General features: G+C 47.8%; 1 protein-coding gene and 2 non-coding genes across 11 annotated transcripts in view; 2 read left to right on the top strand and 1 right to left on the bottom strand.

The window, feature by feature from the left end:
• Positions 1 to 24,316, top strand: part of LOC126532264 (uncharacterized) — a 253,753-nt gene that overhangs the window by 148,107 nt on the left and 81,330 nt on the right. For 7 of the 9 annotated variants that reach the window (XM_072288492.1, XM_072288491.1, XM_072288489.1 and 4 more), the window contains 5 exons: positions 3,147 to 3,352; positions 14,058 to 14,333; positions 17,202 to 17,365; positions 19,534 to 19,686; positions 20,419 to 20,581. In XM_072288492.1, coding sequence (XP_072144593.1) covers positions 3,147 to 3,352; positions 14,058 to 14,333; positions 17,202 to 17,365; positions 19,534 to 19,686; positions 20,419 to 20,581 — 962 coding nt within the window. The remainder of the gene's footprint in view (positions 1 to 3,146; positions 3,353 to 14,057; positions 14,334 to 17,201; positions 17,366 to 19,533; positions 19,687 to 20,418; positions 20,582 to 24,316) is intronic. The other 2 variants (XM_072288493.1, XM_072288496.1) reach the window with 2 other exon arrangements.
• TRNAT-CGU (transfer RNA threonine (anticodon CGU)) lies at positions 14,545 to 14,617 on the bottom strand. The gene has a single exon. It is a non-coding gene; the product is annotated as a tRNA-Thr (tRNA).
• On the top strand, positions 14,837 to 14,909 carry TRNAT-CGU (transfer RNA threonine (anticodon CGU)). Its single transcript has one exon. It is a non-coding gene; the product is annotated as a tRNA-Thr (tRNA).

Here is a 24,316-nt window from a genome sequence, read left to right as displayed (position 1 = left end):
ACTTTTGGTATCCTTGCAGTGAAAAGGCACATAATGAAGTGATACTTGCAGGTGTGGCTGATATCCAGTGTGGCTGATATCCAGTGCCTGCTAGTAGGTGGGTACGCTTCTACAGCAAGTCTAATGGGGTACCAGTGTCGAAATACTAATGGTTGGTCATTGATTCACCAGTAATGTTTTAGACTGCCTACACGTTGAGAGCTTTGGCACATAAGCAGTTATCCCTAATGCAAAACCGAGTACCCATTATCCAGTGTTCAGTGCAGTGCCGGATTATAGGTCCAGTGCCGCGCGCTGGATGCTGGGCAGGCGCGGCGTACTCGGAGGCACTGGGTACTGGTGCGAAAAATGACTATAGCGCGTTAAACACGCCGTGCCTGGACACCGTATACATTTTGTTGGAATACAAAGAGCAACATAGAGCGATTTGGTGCAATAAAAAAAGAAAAAAAAGTAGATCCGACCAGGATTCGATCGTCGGACCTACAGATCCCAACCCGGGTCCTTTACCACTGTACCACGCCAGAAAGAGATAATATTCCATGTCAAGGATCGAGAAGCAGTTTTAGTTTCACAGAGATGTCTCGCTTAGTCATGGTAGATGCGCTATCGCCCTGCATATAAAACTCACGCCTGTACCACCAAGAAAATTTTGCTGTCCGTATTCAGTAGCATGCTCGGAAGTGCCACAACATCGATTTTCACTTGCGACTGGCATTTTAACTTAAGTCCTAAATGAACCGCCGACCCGGGACGCTGTATGGTCTGTTACTACTGATTTGGATAGCTGTTTCTTGTTCTTCACGCGAAGAATATGCAACGTTTTCTTAGTTCAGTGATGCCTTTCAGTCGACACGTCTGTCTAGTCATTTATCTTCGTCAGAGAAGTGCAAGCTAGTGCCGGGAGCCTTCCGCGACAGCACATATATACCTGTGTTTATGACGCGTCACATCCGCGCTCATCGCTACTTGTGCTGGCACTGTAAACATGAAAAAATGGTTTATTTAAGAACACCAATGCGAAAGCTGAAATATAGAGTGATTTATCCGTGTTAGACTTCTTGATTCCTGAGCCTAGGCGCGCCGAGAGCGTGCAGATGGACTCGGCGGATACGCTAGGCCTAAGCTTCGGTGGGGACCGATCTCGGCGCCTTTTTTCTTGACGATCTTATGCAGTCAGCTGTTTCGATGCGCTTTGTTTGCGATTAGGCAGACAAGCAGTCCAAAAGCGATGCAAAACCACCAACTGTCGATCGACGATACGGTAGGCATGCCGCCTGCAAAAACGGAGTGCGGCTTCGCCGCATAGATTTGGTTGCTTCCCAGGGAAGATGGCGGACCTACGCGCAACTCTGCTACCTGTGGTAGCATATACAGTAACTCTATTCCTCCTCGTTCTCCTTCGCTCCTCGCCCGCATATCGTACTAGGGGAAAGGCTTTCGCTCGCTTAACCTAAAGGACACGAAGTGCGAGTCACTAATACCCCTGTCACACGGGCGCGGCTAAAGTCCTTTTAACTCCCTTCAACCAAGGACGTCTTTATCTCGAGGGAGGTGCGCGCCGTGTCACACGGCAGTCCTTTAGCAAAGGAAGGAAGTTCCTAGCGAAAGGAGATGGAAGATCTCCCTTGCAGACTGAAGGGAGTACTCTTGTTCCCAGCGTGCTTGAATTTCGAGTCAAGAAATCACCCTCATTTTTATTAATTTCACTTTTACCAGCAATTATAACTGCTTTTATTGCATATAATATAGTATTTGAGCACTGACAAAGATATTTGAGTTGTGCGTATGCATTCGACTCTCGAACCGGGCGTTCTCAGAATGGCTGCTGCGTTTGCCCTGACTGCGCCATTTCTTGTTTTGGTCAACGCGATTTTGTAAGAAAAGACAAGTAACCAAAACTTTTTAGCAATATATAACGTGTTTCTTTCATGACTGCGTACGAGGTGAGCAGCGCCTAATGGGCCCCCAGCGGCAGCTTTCAAAAGCTCGCTTATAGGCCTTGTGACACGGAGCTAACTCCTTTGAGGCGAAACTCCCTAGCGGTCCTTTAAGGGAAGGAAGTTTGAAGGAGATCCGAGTTGCCCGTGTGACACGGGTATAAGACACTTAAGTCAAAGATTAGGGCCGCCTACAATTTTCTGTCTTTCGAAGCCATCGTGCGCCGCGCATCACGGTAGTCATACATCACTGTAGAAGTTGCCTTCATGCAGTAAACTGGCGTCGTCTAGGACTTGTGATGAAACAGTGGAGACGAAACGTTGTCACACTACGTAACGCACAAAGAGCGTGCTCTGTCTCCTAAGTCGGTCTCTTAGGGTAACTCATCGGCGGAAAGTCTGCGCAGTTTTGGTACTACATCAGTTAATGAGTTTGGCGCTGCAGCAGTCGGGGCTCGATCTTGGCAGACTTGTTGAGCAATTGCTCCGCATACGCATCTTTTCTTGTCACCGTATACGTGTCAACATGAGTGGATCAATTCAGTATCTTGGAAAGATATGCGCGACAACTCCTTGACTGCCATTGTTTTGGGAAAACTAAATGTTCTGCACGCGCGTGAGGGGACTCCCCTCTTCTCGTGCTGTCCACAAGTATAGAATACTTGCAGGACCGCATAAAGTGCCCTGTTTATCGTACTGCACGGGCATCACTTGTGCAGTTATTACCTCACGGCACAAATGTTAAATGCATTGCCTTCTTCTCAGGTGTCTATATGTATTCGCACAGCCAGCCTGAAGAAGAGGCAGGCGTTGTGCCCCTTCTGATGCCAGTCTGTTCCTTTGTTGTCGTTTTTTTTTTTGTTATTTTTATATTTGTGCATGTGTTTCTCATCAAATAATGATAACACTGCTAAACCTTCATAATTGCGAATCAGCTTTAACATAGTGAACACCATGCAGTGATGAGTTTGATATGACCACGAGCTTCGACATTTACGTGAACGTGTTCTTTATGCTATAGTTCCGAAAACAAGCGCAGGTGACCCATATAATGCAAATGGACCCTCACGATAGGCTAATTAAAAGCGCTACAGGGAAACGTAGTAGATTGCGTTGTCGTATACGTTGCCTGTGCTTCCCGTCCTTTAAGACGTGTCGCCGCCTCAGCGTGGCTCGGGAGTCAAACAGCTGAAAGACGCGACGCAGGTACGACGGCGGCGCGTGCCAGAAGGTGCAGGGCATGTCCGTGTTCGAGCAGTCGTTCCACTTCATGGAGGACGAGCTGGGCGCCCGGATGACCGCCGAAGCGGACCTACACGGCGGCGTGCCCAAGTTCAGAGAGGGACACCCGCGGGTGGACTCGACGCTCTTCGACCGGGGACTCGTGCTCTACTACTGCTACTACGACGTGGGTGCGTGCCACCTTAAAGTTGGCGTCTATTCTGCCACACGGCTACCTATAGTAACTGCGACACCTGCCGTCTTGGACCGCGCTGCTGCAGTGCCATCCGCAACAGATGGCGCCACGGGAATGCTTGGCGCATAATTACTCTACGCGCTTCTACAGGTAGCAGAGTGGCGCATACGTCCGCCATCTCTCGCACCAAGTGAACCACTGTTATAAGAGAAAACCACGCGCCACGCTTGCAGGATTCGTGGTCAACACAGCAGCAATGAGCGTGTCTTGGCCCGTTGTAGCTGCGGACAGTTTTAAGAGGAAGCTTTAGCTCGGGCCCAACTCCGACGCGGCCTATTCAAATACATGTAAAAACGCAAAAACGGTTTTCTGAGATAACCCCTGAACCGATTTTAATGAAATTTGTTGCATTTGAGAGAGAAAGTTAAATTCTAGTGACTGTTGGAAGCGGAATTTCGATTTAGGGCTTGAATTTTGTTAAAATGATTTTCAAATATTTGACCGTTTGAAAAAAATAGAAGCACGAAGTTTACAAATTCATAGCTCTGCATCAAGAACTGATATCGCGGTTCTGTAAACGGCATCCATTAGATCATTCAAAGCGGACAAATTCAATATGTCGTTTTACATCTTACGTGAATTTGTTACCTTGGTTACAATGGTTTTGCAAAAGTTGTATTTCCCTACGATTAAATTTTTTTTATATTCATGTGTAACATATCAATTTTGTCCGCTTTAGATGTACTATTAGATGCAATTCACAGACTTGTATTATCATTTTCAGTGGTTGAGTAACAGAGTTGTAAACTTGATAGTTTCGTTTTCTGAAAATGTTCGATTTTTGCCAATTTTTAGTAAAAAATTGACAACCTAACTCAAAAATTCGAAACCAACAGTCACTAGATCTTAAGTTTGTCTTTTAAATGCAACAAACCTCGTCAAATTTGGTGCAGTGGTTGCCGAGAAAAACGAATTCTCCTTTTACATGTATTTAGATAGGAGCACTCGAGCTAAAGCTTCCTCTTAAGGCGCGCGGGCGCTTACACCCTAATGCCCCAACCACTGGCACGCGCCGAAAGCTTCGGCGCGCGCTGGCAAGCGAACGCGTCGCTTCGCTTCGGCTGGAGGGAAAGGGCGCGCAACCACTGGAGACAAGCTCCGACGCGCGCCGAAGCTCGCTCCTCGGCTGCGGCGCACTGTTGCTGGACTATTCCGTCTTCATCCGTCAAAGTCCGGCCTAAAACAGCCTGCTGTAAACTAAGCTTGAAAGAATAAGTTAGTGATCTGTATGTGCTTTTAGATATAAAAAACACGTTTGAATAATGAATATACACCTGCCGCAACAGTTTTTTATTTTTGAAGTAAGAATAGTGTACAAAATATCGACATCAGCGCTCGCGCGTCGTCTGTCTGCAAGATCGCTTTGCAAACACCTGCACGACGAAAACTTGCACCATTTCATTTTTTGGTAGCTTATTGCACAGCCATCCATGTAAGAATTGGGCGTGCAATGTATAACTGAAAAAAATCTGTGTTGGAAATATTGCCACGTAGTAGTGACGGTAAATAAATAGTGCCGGCTCAATCGCAACGATAGCGGCGAGCAATGTCGGCAATCGTAGAAAATCTCATCTGCGGGTCAAGCGCGTAGGTTTGCATACGGCAGTCGTCGAAAGTTACAGCCTATTCGCTGGTGCCCGCGCGCCTTCCAGAAACTACAACACAATTCGTGTCGCGTATGCAATCAGATTAGCAAGGTTCGTCGACAACAGACAGAACCATCGATAACATTCGCGAAACTTCCGATACGTTCAGGCGCATCCTGCACCGAGCGATAACGTTTAACATTTTTTAGCCGGAGAAATACGGTAACCGGCTACAGATAAAGCATCCGTGTCAATATAATTATGCTTGTTGGTGCATGAGAGAACTGTGAAAAAGTGGGTTCTGAGAAAATCAGCAAAACAGAATTGAAACACCTGTAGCACTCACACACACACACACACAAAAAAAACTAGAATAGCTAAAATGTATGTAATTCGTATCCTGTCTCCCCCCAATTCTTGATTCTGCCAAATCTAGCCCATGGAGCACCTCTATTAGTCTAGGCTGTTTTGATGCATCAACACCACATCCGGAGGCCTTCACATTGAGTGTATTGCTACAAAACATTTTCACAGTGTAAGGGCCATGTTCTATTGTAACTGGTTTCCACATATCAAGTTTGCCTTTCTTTACATTAATGAAATGACATACCGTCAGATAATACAAGCTTGAGAATTAGAGGGTTTTAATAGGAGTCTTTCGTTGCCCTTTGCCAAGTCGTACTATTGAAGCACTTATTCGAATGTATGGGAGCAGCTCATTTGCATAGTATAAGAAATATATAAACAGGTTATTTTCACAATTTATACACTTCGTCACCACAAAAAGAAAAATTGCAGTTTATTGTTTTCAGCCTGCTATGATGTTTTGACTGGGAAAGATATATTCAATTTGTTCTGCGAGGCACGCAATAATTGCTGTGGCATATTATTTTATTGCACAACACTGCATACTGTAGCCAGCCACTATTAAAACTCAGAAGAAATTAATAGCACAATGCATACGATCAGGCACATAGCATATTATTGCACTTTCTTAATTCATGCCAGAACGACGACCACAGGCGTCCTTCTCCAACAAGGTCAGCATCCATCGTGCCTCCTTACCATCGGGCTTCACACCCTCAGCACGTTCAACCTCAGCTTTGTGGTGTTTAAAACAACCTCAAGTGAGTCTTATGGTTCCAGGGATAAGAAAGAAGACCGTCCTGCCTACCTTGGCCTTGAAGCAAGCAGCTCTGGATTGTTTGCACACTTTCTACTTTGATCGAGTCCACACATATACGGATGGTTCTTCCACTCAGACCAGCTCCACCAGCGCAGTGGTTATACCATCACGATCACTAAGCATCCAATACAAGATTTCTTTCTCACTTGACAACATCGACCGGTTCGGAGCTTGTTGCCCTCCGAGGTGCCGTTGATTATATTAATAACCAACCGGCTAATCGGTGGGCAATATTCTGCGATTCAAAGGCGGCCTTACAATGTCTTCTGTCATCTCTTCGTCGCAGGTCATGTGAACAACTCGTGTCGGAGATACGAGAAATGCACCATCACATGATCATGAAAGGACACGACGTGAGAACGAGGAACAAGTATGCTTCCATACGTCTTAACCCTTTCAGACACCACTTTATCCCGTTGATTGAAAAGTTGCTTTCACCACATCTCTTGCATCCTCAGAATCGTAGAAAGTGTACAGCTGCAGACAATATTAAGAATTTTCAATTGTTTAGCGAGTTTTGTCAAGTTTACAAAATTTCGACTCCATGCGAAAACTCACTACAGGAGCACAAAATATGAAAACATGTACTATTTCATGTTTTGAAAAGCTTGAAAAGCACTTATCCAGCCACTTGACAATTATGCCTGGTGCACGACATTGTAAAAAACAATGAAAGAAGTGAACCCGTTTCATACAACATACTGACGCAGAGTAACAACACCCAGCCCTCTACCTTCCCACTCATTTTGTTAGAACATTCTGCACATTATTCAAAATTGCAGCACAGTTCCAATAATAAGTGTTTCAAGATGTATGAAACACATTTTAAATACCATTACTTTCATCAGTGCTTTTGCTATTGATGCAAGCTCCTGCTGTGCCCAATTGTGTAGACAGCGTCTCAAAGGGTTAAGCTCTGTGGAGGAAATACCATCAACACCACAAGAAAGGGAAAGTTTAAGGCAAAGTTTAAGGCACTTCATATACTTGGACACGAGGTTTTCATTGACTGTTAGCATACACTGCGCCAGACTGAGAAGGAAGGTTACTTGAAGCATATTTCACACCGTATAGCAAACAGAAATGTTCTGCAAAGGCATCAGCAGTGTTCGAAACAACACCGCTATTTTCATGAAGAAGACGTACATCTTTGGCACTCCTTTTAGAAGAGAGAGCCCACAAAGCTCCAGAAATATTTTGAATTATGTGTCACGCTGGCTTCAACACAATCAATGTGATCAAAGTGATGATTCTAATAATAATAATAATAATAATAATAATCTTAGTGGTAACTTGGCACACTAGACTAAAAAGAAGGCTGATGCCTGTATGTTAGAGCATCTGATAACCAGCCATCTAAAGCAGCAATTTGCAGGATGCAGAAGACACTTCCTTCCCCTCCACGTGCACACACACACTTGCTCAATAACACAGCACGGCACACACACACACATTCAACAGGTGCACAACACACAGGAGCGCCAATGAAGTCTGGTTCCAAGGAAGGAGAATCCAAATCGCCAGGGGGGTGGAGAGAAAGCTCTGCATGCCAGATATAATCATGGAGTTGTGGTGTCGGGCCATACAGGCGTGATGAGGGCTCAGGCTGTGCTGACCACTTGTTCAGACGAACTGAAGAAAGATTACTGCTGTCCAGAGAGAGGTCAAACACCCTGCAGTATAGACTAGTGCAATGTTGCGTTGGTATTGCAGGGTGTGCTACTTGAGGGGTTTGAGGCAATCCTCGAAGGCTGGCATGAGCTTGTGACAACCGAAAAGACGGGAGTAAAGGGTGCGTATTGTCCGGCGCTGAACAAGCTTAAGCTTGTTAGCGTCGCGAGTTTGGTACGGGAACTATACTGATGAGCAGTACTCAAGTCGTGACAGAATGATAGAAGTGTAAAGTGCTCGGAAAACCTTAGGTCATCAGGGAAGGGAGACACGGGATACAAACCCAAGAAAGGGCCGGTGCTTACATACAGTGCTGGTGACATATGTGGAAACGTTGAGAGAACAGCTACATGCTACACCCAGAATGGGAAGGGCCCGAACAGTCTTTATAGAAGTGCCTCCAAGGAAGAAGATTGGACGTGCAGCAGTTTCGTTGTGGCTGATACGCATGGCAGCACTTTTTACGGTGCTACTACAAAGTTTGATATTGTAGGCCCAGTCGTTCACCTTTACGGAATGTATTTATTGTAAGCACATATGCTGTGCATCGGCATATTGTTGTTGTGGAAGCGTTAACTTGTTAATCAAACACATTCTGTGCAGATGCATTAGTAACTTGGTTTTGAGTACATCTTTGTCCTGACTACAATTTATAGTATCGCAGCAAGAAACATTTTAGTAGAGGCTGAAGGGATTCCAGCAGTTTAAGCATACTGACTGCACAAAACACTGATGACACCTTTTCACCTTCCCCACAATGCACTCACACCATCTACACTTTCCATAAGCAAAAAGTGAGATAAAAAATCAATTACAGTTTCATTGACTCCGTACTTGCTGCTTCTGAAGCGGGCATCGAAGCAATCGTGGTATACGCTGCTACATGCATTGGTCTTGCATGATGCAGGTCCTGCTATGCACTGCACACAGGGCACACGTTGCAAACAGATAATTTCATTTTGCAGTGCTCAACTATAACGACACACTCACTCAAACATGACTGCGTTGTCACGTATGCTTCAGTGCGTCAGTGTTCTTGATTGCTACACGAGCGATTTATGCCCAACTAGCCCAAAAGACGGACGCACTAGAAAGAAGTGAGTGAATGAGTACAGTGAACTTGTACTGAACTGGATTCACATGCCGAATAGAAGAGCGCACTGTCAGCTGAAACAGGCGGCACGGCTGATTATGTAAGTACTTCCAATAGTTCGGCTACTAGTGTATTTCACTTTCGGAAGTTATCTTTACCACTGGAAACAGCGCAGAGCTTGCCCGTTAAACTTGAGTCAACCGACACCACACGAAACACGCCGCGGTTGACCAACCCATCTTCCACACGGTTCATTCACCACATCACAGGTCACACGAAGTCAAGAGTGCCATATTTTATATCACTGCAGCACTAAACGGACCTGAAAATTCATTTCCTTCGACAGAGTTTCTCAGGTGAGTTCGTTCACTCGCCAGTTACGAACTCGATGGACGCGCTAGGCCTACGCGTAACGTAAACAACATCGGCGATAGGCGAGTGTTGATTATCCAGACTTCGGAGCTCGTAAACGTGTTTCCATTCGTTTTGAGCACAACAAAATGCACATACAACAAGCACAGGCGTTGCGGCAATCGTGATTCGGTTGGCTGTTTTAGCAGACGATCGTACCGAGCCCGGCGGAACCCAGTGGGCAGGTTGGATTAGTCGGCGTCGTTCGAAGTCGCTTCGGATCCACGTCGCACTGCCACAACCCACGGTCGTCGGTCGGTCGGTCGTGTCGTTGTCGGCCTACTATTACAACACTGTCTTTCAGGAACAGTGTCGCGCGCGTCGTGCGTCCAAAAAAACTCGGACGATCGTTGGTGCCGGCGTCTTCGCACGGTCGGCCATTACAGGCTTAGCAGCCAGAGGCTCCGCAGCCTCCGATTGGTTGACGCCTGCGAGGCGTCGCAGCCTCTCATTGGTGCACGCCGGCGCAGCTTCGCCGCGCGTCGGCAAACTTCTAGCATCGGCAGAAGACATAATCGCTGCGCGACGTTCCGCTTCACCGAGTTCCCGACCGACGCTTTGACGCATTTGACCCTTCGGCGCGCGCCGAAGCTTTCCAGCGCGTGCCAGTGGTTGGGGCATAAGCCTCTTCGGTGTCGCGCAGTGGCGGGCGCCAGCGCCCGCCACTGCGCTGTACCGATGCCTGTAACAGATCGGATCCTATCCATTTCTTGCGTGTTTCTTCCGTTTTTATAAATAATCTAAACTTATCTTGCTGGTTAGATGGGATGGATAGATGGATGGATGGATGGATTGCTATTGACACGTGTACTTCTTTATCTTTATCGGGCGACAACGTTTCACCGCCTAACAAATATTATCGCACAGCGCAGGACGCGCCTGCATGTATAGGAAGTTTCTGCAATGTTATCGATGGTTCCATCCGATGTCTGTCACCGAACTTTCTGTAATCTGATTGCATGTATGCGCGACGTGAATAATGTAGAACTTCGTGGAAGACACGCGGGTCCAAGCGACTACTCTGGAACATATTCGACGACTGATGTATAAAAGCCGACGCGCTTGACCCGCTGATCAGATTTTCGCCGATCGCCGACTGTGTTCGCCGCTGTCGCCGTTCTTGAGTATAGCTTGTTTTCTTTCTTAGGGCACAAGTTCGCCCAATAAAACGTTATTTTCGTCATTCCCAGTATTGCTGCTTTCCCCACCGTCACTACTACATGACATATGGTGGAGGTGCTTTGCGTTCATGTACCGGACGCCCCCACAAAGCCGTGACCCAAGCCCGAACGCGAAAGACGACACCAACGTCAACAAGAACAAGCGTGGTTGCCGCTGACGGCAAGGACTGCCCCCGGAGCACGGACTTTTGCCTGAGACGAGCAGGAGGATTCTCACCAAGTCAACCCCAATGGCAGCCCCAGCGTCACCCATCGTGTTGCAGCAGCCCAGGGTGTCTCCGACGTTCCGCGGTTCAACGTTCGAGGACCCGGAAAGCTGGTTTGAGACGTATGAGAGGGTCACTACATTTAACAGCTGGAACAGCGATGACAAACTGCGACATGTCTTTTTCGCATTGGAAGACGCCTCCAGGACGTGGTTCGAGAACCGAGAAGCCACCTTAACGACCTGGGACCTGTTACGAAGCGGCTTCCTGCAGACATTTACAAGCGTCGTACGCCCAGAACGAGCCCAAGCGCTATTAGAAACCCGGGTGCAGCTGCCTAATGAGACCACTGCGATGTTCACGGAGGAAATGAGCTCTGCCACGTAGACCCGGAAATGTCTGAAGAGAAGAAAGTCCGCCTACTCATGCGTGGTGTGAAGGAGGAGCTTTTCGCCGGAATGGTACGAAGCCCACCGAAGACCGTCGACGAGTTTCTTCGCGAGGTCACCAGCATCGAGAAGACACTTGAGATGCGGAACCGGCAGTTCAACCGCCGCACGAACTCTGCAAACTACGCCGGAGTTCTATCACTGGCCACCGACGATCTACGTGAGACTATCAGAGCGGTCGTACGGGAGGAGCTGCAGAAGTTCTACCCGAGGTCGCGGTCTCAAGTGGATTCAATCGTCGAAATCGTCAAAGAGGAGGTTCAGCGATCGTTCGGAGTTCCTGAGGTGCAACCACAATCACCGCAACCCCAGCCGGAAGCGATGACCTACGCCGCCATTGCCCGCCTTCAAGGTCCCTGTAACGCCGCAGTTCCGTCGTCCACCGCCACCGCCGCTAGCATGACCAATCGTCGCCCAGCGCAGCTACGCGAGGAAGACGGACATTTGGCGAGCCCCCGACCACCGCCACTCTGCTATCACTGCGGAGAAGCCGGCCATGTGTACCGCCGATGCCCATACCGCGACTTGGGACTGAGAGGGTTCACCGTCAACGCGCCGCGTGACATCGCCGACTACATCGCCGCTACTCAGAGGAGTCCTCGACGACCCTCCCGTTCGCCATCGCCAGGCCGCTACCTGTCGCCGCAGCGCCGACCATACACTGGCCCAGCCCGGGGCCGCTCTGCGAGCCCATATCCGGAAAACTAAAAGCGGCAACCGATGGAGGTGCGGTTGCTGTTCGTCGAACTGACGAAGATCCTCCGCCGCCGACGAAGAAGCCGAAGAGACTATCTCGACGACATAACAACGAAACGCCGCCGTCCCCACGAAGTCTGGAAGCACAGAATACGCCGACGAAAGATGACCTGACGACGCCACGTACCATCCACAGGTCAACGCGACGCAGCCGTGATCCGACGCCAAGGCCTAACTGTAACGCAAGACAAAGAACCACCGACCTCGACGTGCTTCTCGATGGCCATGCAGTCCCCGCTTTAGTGGACACAGGGGCCGATTATTCCGTAACAATCGGACACATCGCCGCCCAGTTGAAGAAAGTTAAGACTACATGGGAAGGCCCTCAAATTCGGACCGCTGGAGGACACCTCATAACGCCGACTGGAATGTTATCCTTCGTTATCCTCCAACACTGTTCACGAGACGTCATTCTCGGCATGGACTTCATGAACCAACACGGCGCAATCATCGACCTGAAGTCGAAGTCAATAACGCTGTCGGAAGATCAAATGGTACCACCGGAGAGCCTTCCTAGTCACCGCGCCTTGAGTGTGCTCGAAGATCAAGTGAGCATCCCGCCTCACTCCAACATTGCTATTTCGGTCGGCAGCGAAACACCTGCTGACGTAGAAGGCGTCATCGAAGGCGACCAACGTCTACTGCTCGATCGTGAAATTTGCGTCGCAAGAGGGATCACTCGACTTATGCAATGTTTTCGATGGTTCCATCAAATGTCTGTCTCCGAACCTTGTGTAATCTGATTGCATGTATGCGCGAAGCGAATAATGTCGAACTTTGTGGAAGACAGGCGGGTCCCAGCGACAACTCTAGAACATTCGACGACTGATGTATAAAAGCCGACGCGTTTGACCCGCTGATCAGATTTTCGACGATCGCCGACTGTGCTCGCCGCTGTCGCCGTTCTTTGAGTTCGCCCAATAAAACGCTAGTTTTATTACAGTTTTTTACAGTCGGTTACGTTCGATACGCCGAAAGAGCAGTTACGCGTGTTACGATCGTAGTGTGAACATAGCATGAGGAAAGCAGCAATACTACTTTATACTATACTACTTTATACTACAATAATACGTAGTATACTACGTGACACTATGAGCGTCCCCTTTGGAACGGGGTGGTGTGTTGCGCCAGCAAGCTCTTGTTATTCCTACCTAGGTTAAAAAAGAGAAAAAAGGAAAGAATAAACCCCACGATACATTCCCATGGCCAAAGTTTGTGAACCCTTATTGTGAACTTTGTTTTTGCACACCTCCGCTGTTTGTCGTTTCCCTACTTTTATTCCACCAATCCTTCAGTCGCCTCTTACTAATCCCTATGCGGACATGTTTACTTTTCCACTGATCTCGCTGAACCCAAGGGCTTCAAGGAGTCCAGTGGTGCCTAGATCGACCGCTGAGTAAATATCTTCACATTCTAATAAAACATGCTCCATCGTTTCCCTAGCTTTACCGCAGCAAGCACGTGCTTCTTTCTTATATCTCGCTTTATAAGTGCGTGTTCTAAGGCGTCCAGATCTCGCTGCTAAAAGTAATGAGCTTCCCTTTGAATGATCATAAATTGTTTCTTTCCTGGTTTTGTTTTTTCCGCTGAAGTAGTTACTCATGCCAGGTTTCTTTTGCATTGCCGCCACCCATGAGATTATTTCAGCCTCTCGGACTTTCCGTTCGACGCTCTTTGTTGCTGCGTTGCTCACCATAGAGGTCGTATGGATGGATGCTATGAGCGTCCCCTTTGGAATGGGGCGGTGGGCTGTGCCACCAAGCTCTTGCTATTATACTGCCTAATGTCCTGCCTAACTTAAAAATAAAAAAAGGAAAAGAAAACACACTATGAACTCCCACAAGCAAACTTTCTGACCCCCTATTTCGAACTTTACTTTTGTGCGTCTCCATCGCATGTTTTCTCTCCACTCTCGCCCGCCCTATATAGCGAGAGTGGAGAGAAAACGCAGTTCGTAAGGAGGTTAGCGCCGCAACATCTCCTTCACATTTGCGCTACGTCATTCGTATGTTTTTCCTAATTACGAACAGTCAAGTCAGGTCGCGCATTCTGTGGCAACCGGCGAGGGCATACAGCCCCGGACTGCCTCCCTCTCGCACAGCCGCCAGCCTGCGCGGCTTTCGCGTGCTGGTGGACAACACGGGCCTGGTGTCCACCTTCGAGCGGTACTACGACGAGCGCAACTACGGCATCCCGCACGCCGTCGAGGAAGACTTCCTGCACGCGTACACGTGCGCCGTGTACCCCGTCACCGAGCCGGCGTTCCGTGTGCTGCGCCTCAACTGCAGCCAGCCCGTGCTCGGCCAGTACGTGACGCTGCAGGTGTTCGGCCGCCGGGACACGCTGCGCTTCTGCGAGTTCAAGGTGTTCGCCGAGGGTGGGTTTCCGTCTGTGCGAGTGCTCAAATGTCGGGGTGCTGTTCTCAGGCGTTGAAACATTTGAAGCACTTGCATCATATATGAATGCTTAGTTTCGCAGTATCGTGAGAAAACAAGGACGCCAAGGACGACGTAGGGGAAATTACTTGTAAGCTTTCTAATTGAATTGAAGAGATGAATGGCAACGAAAGTGGATGAAAAAAACAACTTTGCCGCAGGTGGGTAACGATCCCACGTCTTCGCATTACGCGTGCGATGCTCTAACCAACTGAGCTACCGCGGCGCCGTTTTCCCATCCACTTTCTTGGGTATTCATGTTTTGCTGCTACAACTAACCTTGGAAGTGTTAGCCAGCGCCATCACTCACAAACTTTGGCGCCGCCAAGGTTTGTGAGTTTCACATTCGCCGCCAACGTTTGTGAGTGATGGCGCTGGCTAACGCTTCCAAGGTTAGTTCTAGTAGTAAAGCATAAATACCCAAGAATGTGGATGGGGAAACGGCGCCGCGGTAGCTCAGTTGGTTAGAGCATCGCACGCGTAATGCGAAGACGTGGGATCGTTACCCACCTGCGGCAAAGTTGTTTTTCAACCACTTTCGTTGCCATTCATTTCTCCAATTCAATTAGAAAGCTTACAAGTAATTTCCCCTACGCTGCCTTTGGCGTCTTTGTTTGTTGGCTTCTCATGACATGATTAATAAAAATCGAGCCCCTCTGTTAACCCCCTTTATTCTGGTACTTTCGCAGTAGTTATTTAGATTCAGTGTAAGCTTGCAAGGGTGTATTGGGGTATTACTTTGACTGCTAACTGCGTTTTCGTTGCTCTGCCGTGTACGTATTTACTTAGGATGGGCCTCGAGCGCACTCATGCTATACTTTTGAAGCTGTTATTCCGGGTTCCTTTCTCCAATTTTCAATTATCAATACAAATCAAATCACTTCTTTTTTCCAAAATACAAATTTGAAGTAGATGCTGGAGCTACTTTGTATTGTCAAAGCAATAGCGCATGAACAAAGTTGTCTTAGTCGACTTAAAGTGTAATGCTGAATGTCGGCATACTTGTTTAACACAAAGAATAAATTGTGTTCTAACATCTGCAATTAATCGTTTGTGCGGAAGCTTCGGAGGAACCATGCAGGATCACTCCCAGTGTTAGCACGTTTGTTGTGAAATTGCAATTGTGCTGGTCTGAAATGGTTCCAGAAATGGATCAGACGAGAAGCGGAAGGACCGTAAAATGCGAAGTTCATGCATGCATGTTGCAGGAAGAACACTACTGCATGTGGGGAAAGCATATTCTGTATGCGAGAGGTGTAACGAACTGCCCTCTTCTGAAATGTCCTGCTCGTATTGGCAGTAGCACTCGTTGCCCATACTAAATTGCAGTAAGTAAGGTGTGATTCAAACAGTGCATGGTGTACTCGTGAAGTTTAATGCGAACGGGAAGAAAAGCGCGATGGCATGACATGAGTCCTGCTGCAGATGAAAGTTTTTGCAAACCTTATTAATGTCCCACCTAAGATTATAGCCAAATGTGATACCAGGTATGCTGTTTTCGTCAACTAATTCTACTTCTTGCCCACTCTGCATGATAGCATTGTTTGAATTTAGGAAGTTTCGCACAGAACAACACAGCTTTAGCTTTCTGTGGATTAATTTGTAAGCCATTAGAAAGAGACCGAGAGAGTAGCCGGTTAAGTAAGCAGTTACATTTTCTGTCAAGTCATATGCGCTTGGTTCAGAAAGCAGCACAGTAACGTCACCCGCATATATAATAAAATGTATTGTTGTGTCGGTATGGGCAATATCATTAATAAAGGCGTTAAATAGGAAAGTCCCAATACGCCGCCCTGCGGGATCCCACTTAACAGTGTGAGCAAAGAAGGTTGCGCTTCGCAAATGCATAATGACTCGCTTCTCTTGCGTAGGTAAGATTTAAACAGCTCAATAGCGTTACTGCGAATTCCGCGGAAAGATAGGTCATTTAATAAACTCACGTGAGTGACGCAGTCAAACGCTTTATTAAAATCTACAAAAGGGCCTAATGTGTAAAAGGTATTTTGAATGTTTTTTTTTTTTAATATGTGTTCTTTAATTAGTAATAGGGCATTCTCGTGATCTACCTTTCCGAAATCCAAAGAGAGCGTCAGAGAATATATATTTATATTGAAAAATTTATTTATTATCAGAGCACAAATTATTTTTTCAAGGCCCCTAGAAAAAATAAGAATAATACTCATCGGTCTGTAGTGTGCAACACGATTATTGTCACCACCCTTGTAAAGAACTGAGACTCTGGTTTTCTTCGTAGCTTGAGGGAAAACGCAGGACGAAAGAACCAAATTGAATACACGCACTAACGCATCTACGAGATATTCTATAACGTATTTAATAGGCTTAATTTGAGAATTGTGTGCATCTAGGGCTGTGCTGTTATTTAAGTTCATAAATGTGCTATAAGCTTGAAAACTGTCAGTTAGTACCAGAAACAGACTGTTAGCACAGATAGAAGTCAAAACTCTTGTTGCAGGGCAAACTGTGCTTGATTCCGCCGATTGAACAAAATAATTATTAACGTAGTCGGCTGGTTATCTGCCAGCAAGTTCTTGGCTATCGTGAAAAACGTTATTTTGCAAAGCATTGCATCGTAGTCGACCTAAAGCTTGGTTTATTCTTTTCCACGTGGTATCTGGATGTGTGGTACTAATGAGGATGAACATTTCGTTTGTTTTAATCGACCGGATTGTCCAGAACAGAGGGCATTCGCTTTGTTCTCCTAAACATCACGCTCGAGCTTGCCCATGGCTCTGGCAGTGGCCACATTTGTGCTTTCCCCTGCGCGTGGTGAGGAAAGGCGCCCCTCGCAGAGTCCTGCGGGCAGCCCCTGGGCCTGGCCTCGGAGGAGATCTTCGACACGCAGCTGCTGGCCTCGTCGGTCGATGACTCCGGCCAGTTCCACTTCACCAACGCGCGCCTCAACGCCGAGCACGGGTGGTGCGCGTCGGCCGCCGACAACCAGAAGTACATCCAGGTACGGCCTCGAGGGGTTCGTGATTAAAGCGTCTCTACGATACGCACTGTCGCGCGAGACGCTTGGGGCGTCCCAAGCTCTTGCGAGGAGATCGTCGTTCTTGGCGGCTGCTGCTTCGGCACACATCTGTACTGGCCAGCGGTTCTGTTCTCTACGGAATTGTGCAATGACACCACAGACGCTACTTAAAGGTCATCGGAGAAACACATGTCTAACACTTGTTAAATAATGTGCGAGCCAGCGCTCCACGTGATTTGCCGTAAACCTTGTGTTCTATATAGTACCGCGCGACACCGCTAAGGCACCAAAACAAAAATGGCAGCACTCATGGAAAGTTGACACACGTGATTCGCTTTCTGTGTCAGAAGAGGCAAGATGCCAAGAAGAATTCACGCCGAGCTGGTGGCGGTGTACGGAGACGATGCCCCACCTCGTGGCACCGTTGTCAAATGGCGCAGACGATTTCAGTGCGGTCAAACAAGCCACGGACGACGAAGAACGAAGTGGCCGCCTGATGGTGAACCACAGATTGCTGCGCAGGCTCGCTGACCGGCGGATAACTGTGCAGGGTCTGTGCACAACATAATTCACGGCAGCCTACTCGTGACGCCGCGTGCTGGTTGCGCGTTTGCTGTCGCGTTGCTCGCTTGCACAAGCCTCAAAAAGCTTCGTGAAAGTGACTCTGGCGACCTCCTTGACCGCCTCATAACCACGTATGAGTGTTGGGTGCACAATTATATCCCAGAAACTACACTGCAAAGCAAACAAGGGAAGCACGGAAACTCACTCGGGCCAATAAAGACCAACGTTGTGCCGGGCGAGGTTATGCTGAGCGTCTTCTGGGACTGCCGTGGTGCTCTTCTCACAGATAGTGGCCGCAAAGGCCAAACCGTAGCAGGAAAGTACTATTGCGAGCTCCTCACCAAATTGCGAGGTGCTATCAAGCGCAGATCGGCGAAGGCGTCCGTCTGCTCCATGGCAACGCACCGGCTGACTCAACACAGGTGACGGCGATACATGCAGCCGCCTTGGGCTACGAAATTTTGCCCCACCCTCCATATTCACCTTCTTGTTCTTGTTCCTCAGTGAAATGGCGCAAGACTCGCTCTATAGAATCGGCCATAAATCGGGCGGTGAAGAAACTGTAATAATTTTTTTTAATAAATTAGGGCGAAATGAAATAAGTATTTTGCAAATCGGATTTCAAGTGTCTACTGTTACAGATATGAATAATCAATTATCTAAGTGACCTCGCAGGAAGTGACTTCTTCCCCCAGAGGAAGAGCACACTGCGCGGGATGACGAGGAAGTGATCGCTCAAGTTGAGCTCTTCCTGAACTCCCAAAATGAGGAGTTCTACTACGATGGCCTGTGGCAGCTCATCCATCGTTGGTAGAAGTGCGGGACCTTGGGAGGAGGTAATGTAGAGAAAGAATAAACTTCCACTCAAATTTTATTTCTTTGTGTCTATTCATTCATGTCAGTAATACGAACTTTATGAGCGCCCCTCGTATAGGACGTCACAGCGACGGAGTGCGGAATGTGGCCGAGAGGTGACCTTGGATGGCGGGAAAACTCTGGAGTCGATGTAACACATTCTCCTCCGCAAGAGCTGTTTGCGAGCCCACCGGTCGTGAATAATACGTTCGCTATATCATGACTGGTCGCCACTTGATTTTTTCAATAAGGGCCCAAATTACACTCGGGTGAAAGGACGCGTTGCCAGAGTTGGGCTTTTATGTTTGTGTCCATTCAGTCATCGATAAGGCGTTTCTTCGCTCTATATAAAAGCAAATGAAAGGAAAGCGTGGTGCTGGATTTCACGGGGTGACCAATCAGAAACATAGTTACTCACGTGGCCAATTAATGTACGGGATAGAAAGGCGGGAGCGCCGTATCGGTGCACGATAAAGTGAAGCACCTGTTGGCTGAACGTTCCCCAGACCAGTCGCCTGTCTAAATTAGCGCGCCGGAAGTGGTCCGTGTTTCTTACGCTGGAAAGTCACGGCGCTGGGAAATAGTTCGCATAGCAGCGCACGGTACCAAGCTCGTACCTGTACCGTTTATTTTGCGTCAAGAATAAAGTTTAAACAATGTACGGCATTTTCTTGTCACGCGCACTCCATGTCTTCCTCGTCAGAAACTTGTTCTCTATATTTTTCGGACAGATCGACCTGCAGAACCACACGCACGTCACAGGCGTGATACTGCAAGGTATGAACACGCCCGTCAAGAGTGGCTACATTATGGCCTTCCAGCTGACCTTCAGCAACGACAGCATTTACTGGACGTCGGAGGAACAGCCCGTGGGCCACCGAAAGGTGAGCGCGTTCAAGCGGTGTCGGCAAGCGCAGTTTGATTCTGTCCAGGCCACGTTAGTTTAACGGTTGTTTTGGGAAAATACCAATGCAAACGAAACAGGTGTTTTCTTCGTTGGTCGGGTGAATGTCCCCTAGTGCGCCGCACGGCACGAGACCTCCTCTCGCAGTTATGGAGAGCTTACATGTGACGTCACGAACCGTTATGGTTCTCCAACTTGGCGCGGGTTAATAGTTTTTAGCGCAAAGAAACGCACGACACGAGAGAAGGCACACAGGACAGAGCCTCGTGTCGTGCGTTTCTTTGCGCTAAAAAACTATTAACGTGCAATACGAACTAGCCCAGCAGTCTGTTTTGTTGCCTAGGAGGGCCTCAGTGTATCATATTCACTACCGCGGGTAACTTTGCTCGGGACCAACTGGTGGGCTAGTTGGTTATATATGTCTACTTGATCACAGCGCGCAATAAATCGACAGGGACCGACAGATTGAAGACATTACAAAGCGATCTCTTTGTGGCGTCTTTGCTCCGTTTAAAATGGCGCTTAAAATGACGTCAGTGCAAGCTATCTATTTATATAACCCGCGCTTGCTGCATGGTTTTCTTGTAGGCGTCCGTCGCTGGTTTTCTACGCGCAACAGAGGCAGGAGTAAACGAACGTCTTGCACGTAGTGCGAGCAATCGTAGAAAAGAAAAAAAGAAGAGAAATGAAATCGACGGCCTCCTTGACGCAGGTGTACGAGTGCCAGCAGTGCGAGCTGTCCACATTCAACGCAGACCAGGCCGTGCGCTACAACCTGCTGCGCAGCATCGTCGCGCGCTACGTCAAGCTGCAGGTGCTGCGCTGGAAGCGGGCTCCCTGCCTGCGCCTCGAGCTGGTCGGCTGCCGGTCGCAGGGTGCGCGCACCACAGTGTCGAGCGTAAAATCGCCCACTTGGGCAGCTTTCCGAAACCGTGACGGGTCTGTATACGAACGGCAGGCCGTGCGTTCGTTCGTGTAAGTTCGGTACACTATAGCGTGTCACACGTGTATGCTTGCATTTATAACATACGATACGGCAGTGCAAGCGCTACGATGGGTTTAAATTGTTGGACACAGGTTTCATGAGGCGCCATCTACAAATTGCCTCTCTGCGAAATAAATGTCGATGCTTCAAAGGAATTAATCGAACATGGAATTGCGAAGGGCGGCGTGGGGATTAACGTGGCCTTAATAATATAAGCACTAGAGACTTGTAGCTTTCGTTGTCGTTACGTTCTGACCGATTACACAGGTCGTTTCGACGGCGCGACATAGGCGCACCACACGACTTTCGGTTAGCACGTACGCTTGAGTGATTAAAATGTGCCCTTCTCGCTGCCACGGAGCCGCCATTGCGCGAGATTAACCGACCGCCTCAAAGTGTTTGCTTGCGTGACCATCGCAAATTGTATGGAGCGGGCAAAAAAGAAAAAGTGGCACTTTGTTGCGCTCTGTGATGCCACGTAACGCGAGCGAAAGATAACGGAAGGCGTGGCGCACTGTCACCGGCGTTAAATGGGACACGCGGACAGCGCGCGATGAAGACGCGTCGGTCTTCTGTCGCTCCCATGCGAGGTGCCGGAACCGCCGCCATAGCTGGACGACTTCGCAATTAGGCCCCGTAAAATTGTACCTTGCGCCTATGGTTAAGCTCGTACCGTAGAGGAATGTGTTTCTCTATACGCTCGTGCACTGGATCGCCCAACAGACTAACGCTACGAGGGCGCCGGCGAGAACGCGTGCAGGATGGCACAGCACGCATATCCCGTCTCTCGTTCACCGTAAGAAAAAAAAGAACTCGTCAACATACGAGAGACATGCGCACTATCGCGTGGTACAAGTGCGCTTCGAAGGGCCCTCGACATTGAAGTTCGTACTGTTTTACTCTTTGCGCACGGTATCGCCATTGGATGGTATCGCGGATGGGAATATAAAATTTTCCAACGTCCTCTTCCTCGCGTCCTGCTGACGTCCGGTCGCGGCGCCCGAACCGAGGCGCGTGCACTGCAGCGCGTCGCGGCAGCCGCCTCTCTCGCCGCCGCCACGCCGCACTGCGCCCGCTCTGCGTCGAGGCGAACCTTGGGCGTCGGTTCCCGCCGCTTTTCTCCGGGGATGCGTATTCCAGCAGCGACTGCGATGTCGACACGCTTGCTCGGCTTAATGCCGTGCCTGCACGTGCGCTTGCGGGAGATGCTGTTCAAGCTTTAGCTCGGGCCAAACTCCGACGCGGCCTATTCAAATACATGTAAAACGCAAAAAACGTTTTTCTGAGATAACCCTTGGACCAATTTTAATTAAATGTGTTGCATTTGAGAGAGAAAGTTAAATTCTAGCGACTCTTGGAAGCGGAATTTCGATTTAGGGCTTGACTTTTGTTAAAAAGATTTTCAAAAGTTCAGAACTTTGAAAAAAAATAGAAGCACGAAGTTTACAAACTAATAGCTCTGCATCAAGAACAGATATCGCGATTCTGTAAACGGCATCCATTAGAGCATTCAAAGCGGACAAATTCGATATGTCGTGTTACATCTTACGTGAATTTGTTACGTTGGTTACAAGGGTTCTGCAAAAGCTGTATTTCCATTTTACTAAATTTTTTTATATTCATGTGTAACATATCAATTTTGTCCGCTTTACATGTACTATTAGATGCAATTCATAGAATTGTATTATCGTTTTTCGTTGTTGAGTCACAGAGTTGTAAACTTGACAGTTTAGCTTTCTGAAAATTTTCGATTTTTGCCAATTTTTAATAAAAAATTGACGACCTAACTCAAGAATTCGAAACCAACAGTCACTAGATTTCAAGTTATTCTTTTAAATGCAACAAATCTCCTCAAATTTGGTGCAGTGGTTGCCGAGAAAAACGAATTCCCCTTTTACATGTATTTAGATGGGAGCATATTAAGACTCGACGTCCAAATGCCGCCGACGTGTGTCTCGGCGGGATTTGGCAAACCACCCCCCGCGCGGCATCTTACGTATGGCTTCGTGTGTTTCACGCGACGGCCTTCTTTCTCGTCGTATGCACGCGAAATGCGGAACATTGCGCGTGTGAACCAAATCTAGGAGATCTCGGAATGCTGGGAAATGAGCAGGGATGCCTTGCCGGAAAACTGCTCAAGGCATACTTCACCCCCAAGGAAAGGTATCTGTCGTTAAGTAACTGTCCTCTACTAAAAAAAAAAAATGCGGCAAACTTGATATGAGAAACGTTCGTCCAATATCTGTCCTAATTTTCTTTCAGGGGTCTTCGGAAGATTACATTAAGACTGTTGTTTTCATTCTGTATCAACGATAGTTTAATTACAAGCTCGCAATACGGTTTTCAGAAAAATAAGTCAACAGAGTTGGCTTTTCTCAACGCAAAAATGGTCATTCGGCAGAACTTAGCAAGCCTAATTCAATGCATATTTGTAAATTTCACGCATGCATTTGAACGTATGAGTTTTCTGTTTAATGAGCTCAACGGGTATGAAATATGAGCACTTCCGCTTGAATTACCTAATTCGTATATCGACAAAACATGCGAGTCCGCATCAATTAATCGCATAACTTCCCAACAAAATTAACTAGTTTACTGCTTACCACGTGGGGATATTCTGGAGCCTTTTTAATATTTCTATCAGTGACATCGAATCTATCGCGCAGCAAAATTTGTAATGTGTTTTGGGGACGCCAGCACATTTATATCCTCAAAGTTGAACTCTGATGTAATTAATGTGTGTAGCGACGCCCTAGCATGATAAGCTTTATGATCTAAACAAAACCACCTCACAAGAAATTCAAGCAAAACAAAAAAGCCATTTTCCCTCTCGTACAGGAGGCGCGCACGTCTTTTCAGCTCACGCTTCGCTATTAGAGAGTTTTAGATTAGGGGCCCCAATATTTTGGGGCCCCAAAGAGTTTTGCGGGTGTTAGCGCTGGGGCACGCAGGAGTGAAGAGTTTTAGAATAGGGTTTTGCGTTTGCGGACAGCGTCTTGCGCTGACAGCGCCACTACGGCGTCAAAGAAAAACTATTAGAAATAATTAAATAAAATATACCGTTTTATGATAGGAATAGTAATTTTGACTTGCGTATATTCGCGTTTAATTACAATTTAGAGGTTATTCTTCAAGCAGCAAACAATTAGCAGCGCTTAGTTTTGAGCAACAAAACCAACTTTACGTGCCTTCACCAGCCAAGCTTAGCCGTGTTAGGCCTACGAGCCATAAAATCCACAATTGAATTCGGAATCAGCGGCGTCTAATGAATCAATCTTCATAACACACGCTAGTTGAGAGAAAGCGATAACCGCAGTCCCTTCTAGCTTGCGAACTTCACGCGTTACCGCGAATCAAACCCAGTTTGGTGCTAGGTTAGCGCCGTCGCTTCGATGGGTGCGGCCATGTTTGTTGACGCAAAGCTTTTGGGGCCGCTATTTGGGCTCCCGCTAAATCGGTGAAATAGCGTTCCCAACGCAAAACCCAAACGCAGTTTGCGTCTCGCGCGTGCGCAGTAGCTTCGACGCTATTTCTTTGGGGCCCCAAAACGTTTGGGGCCCCTATTCTAAAACTCTCTGTTAACGCCCATTGACGAGGCCGACAAGCGTTGGGCGCCTATTCCTGG

This window comes from Dermacentor andersoni, chromosome 5 (genome assembly GCF_023375885.2).
Source record: "Dermacentor andersoni chromosome 5, qqDerAnde1_hic_scaffold, whole genome shotgun sequence".
Lineage (NCBI taxonomy): Eukaryota > Metazoa > Arthropoda > Arachnida > Ixodida > Ixodidae > Dermacentor > Dermacentor andersoni.
This window is presented reverse-complemented; position numbering and strand designations above follow the sequence as displayed.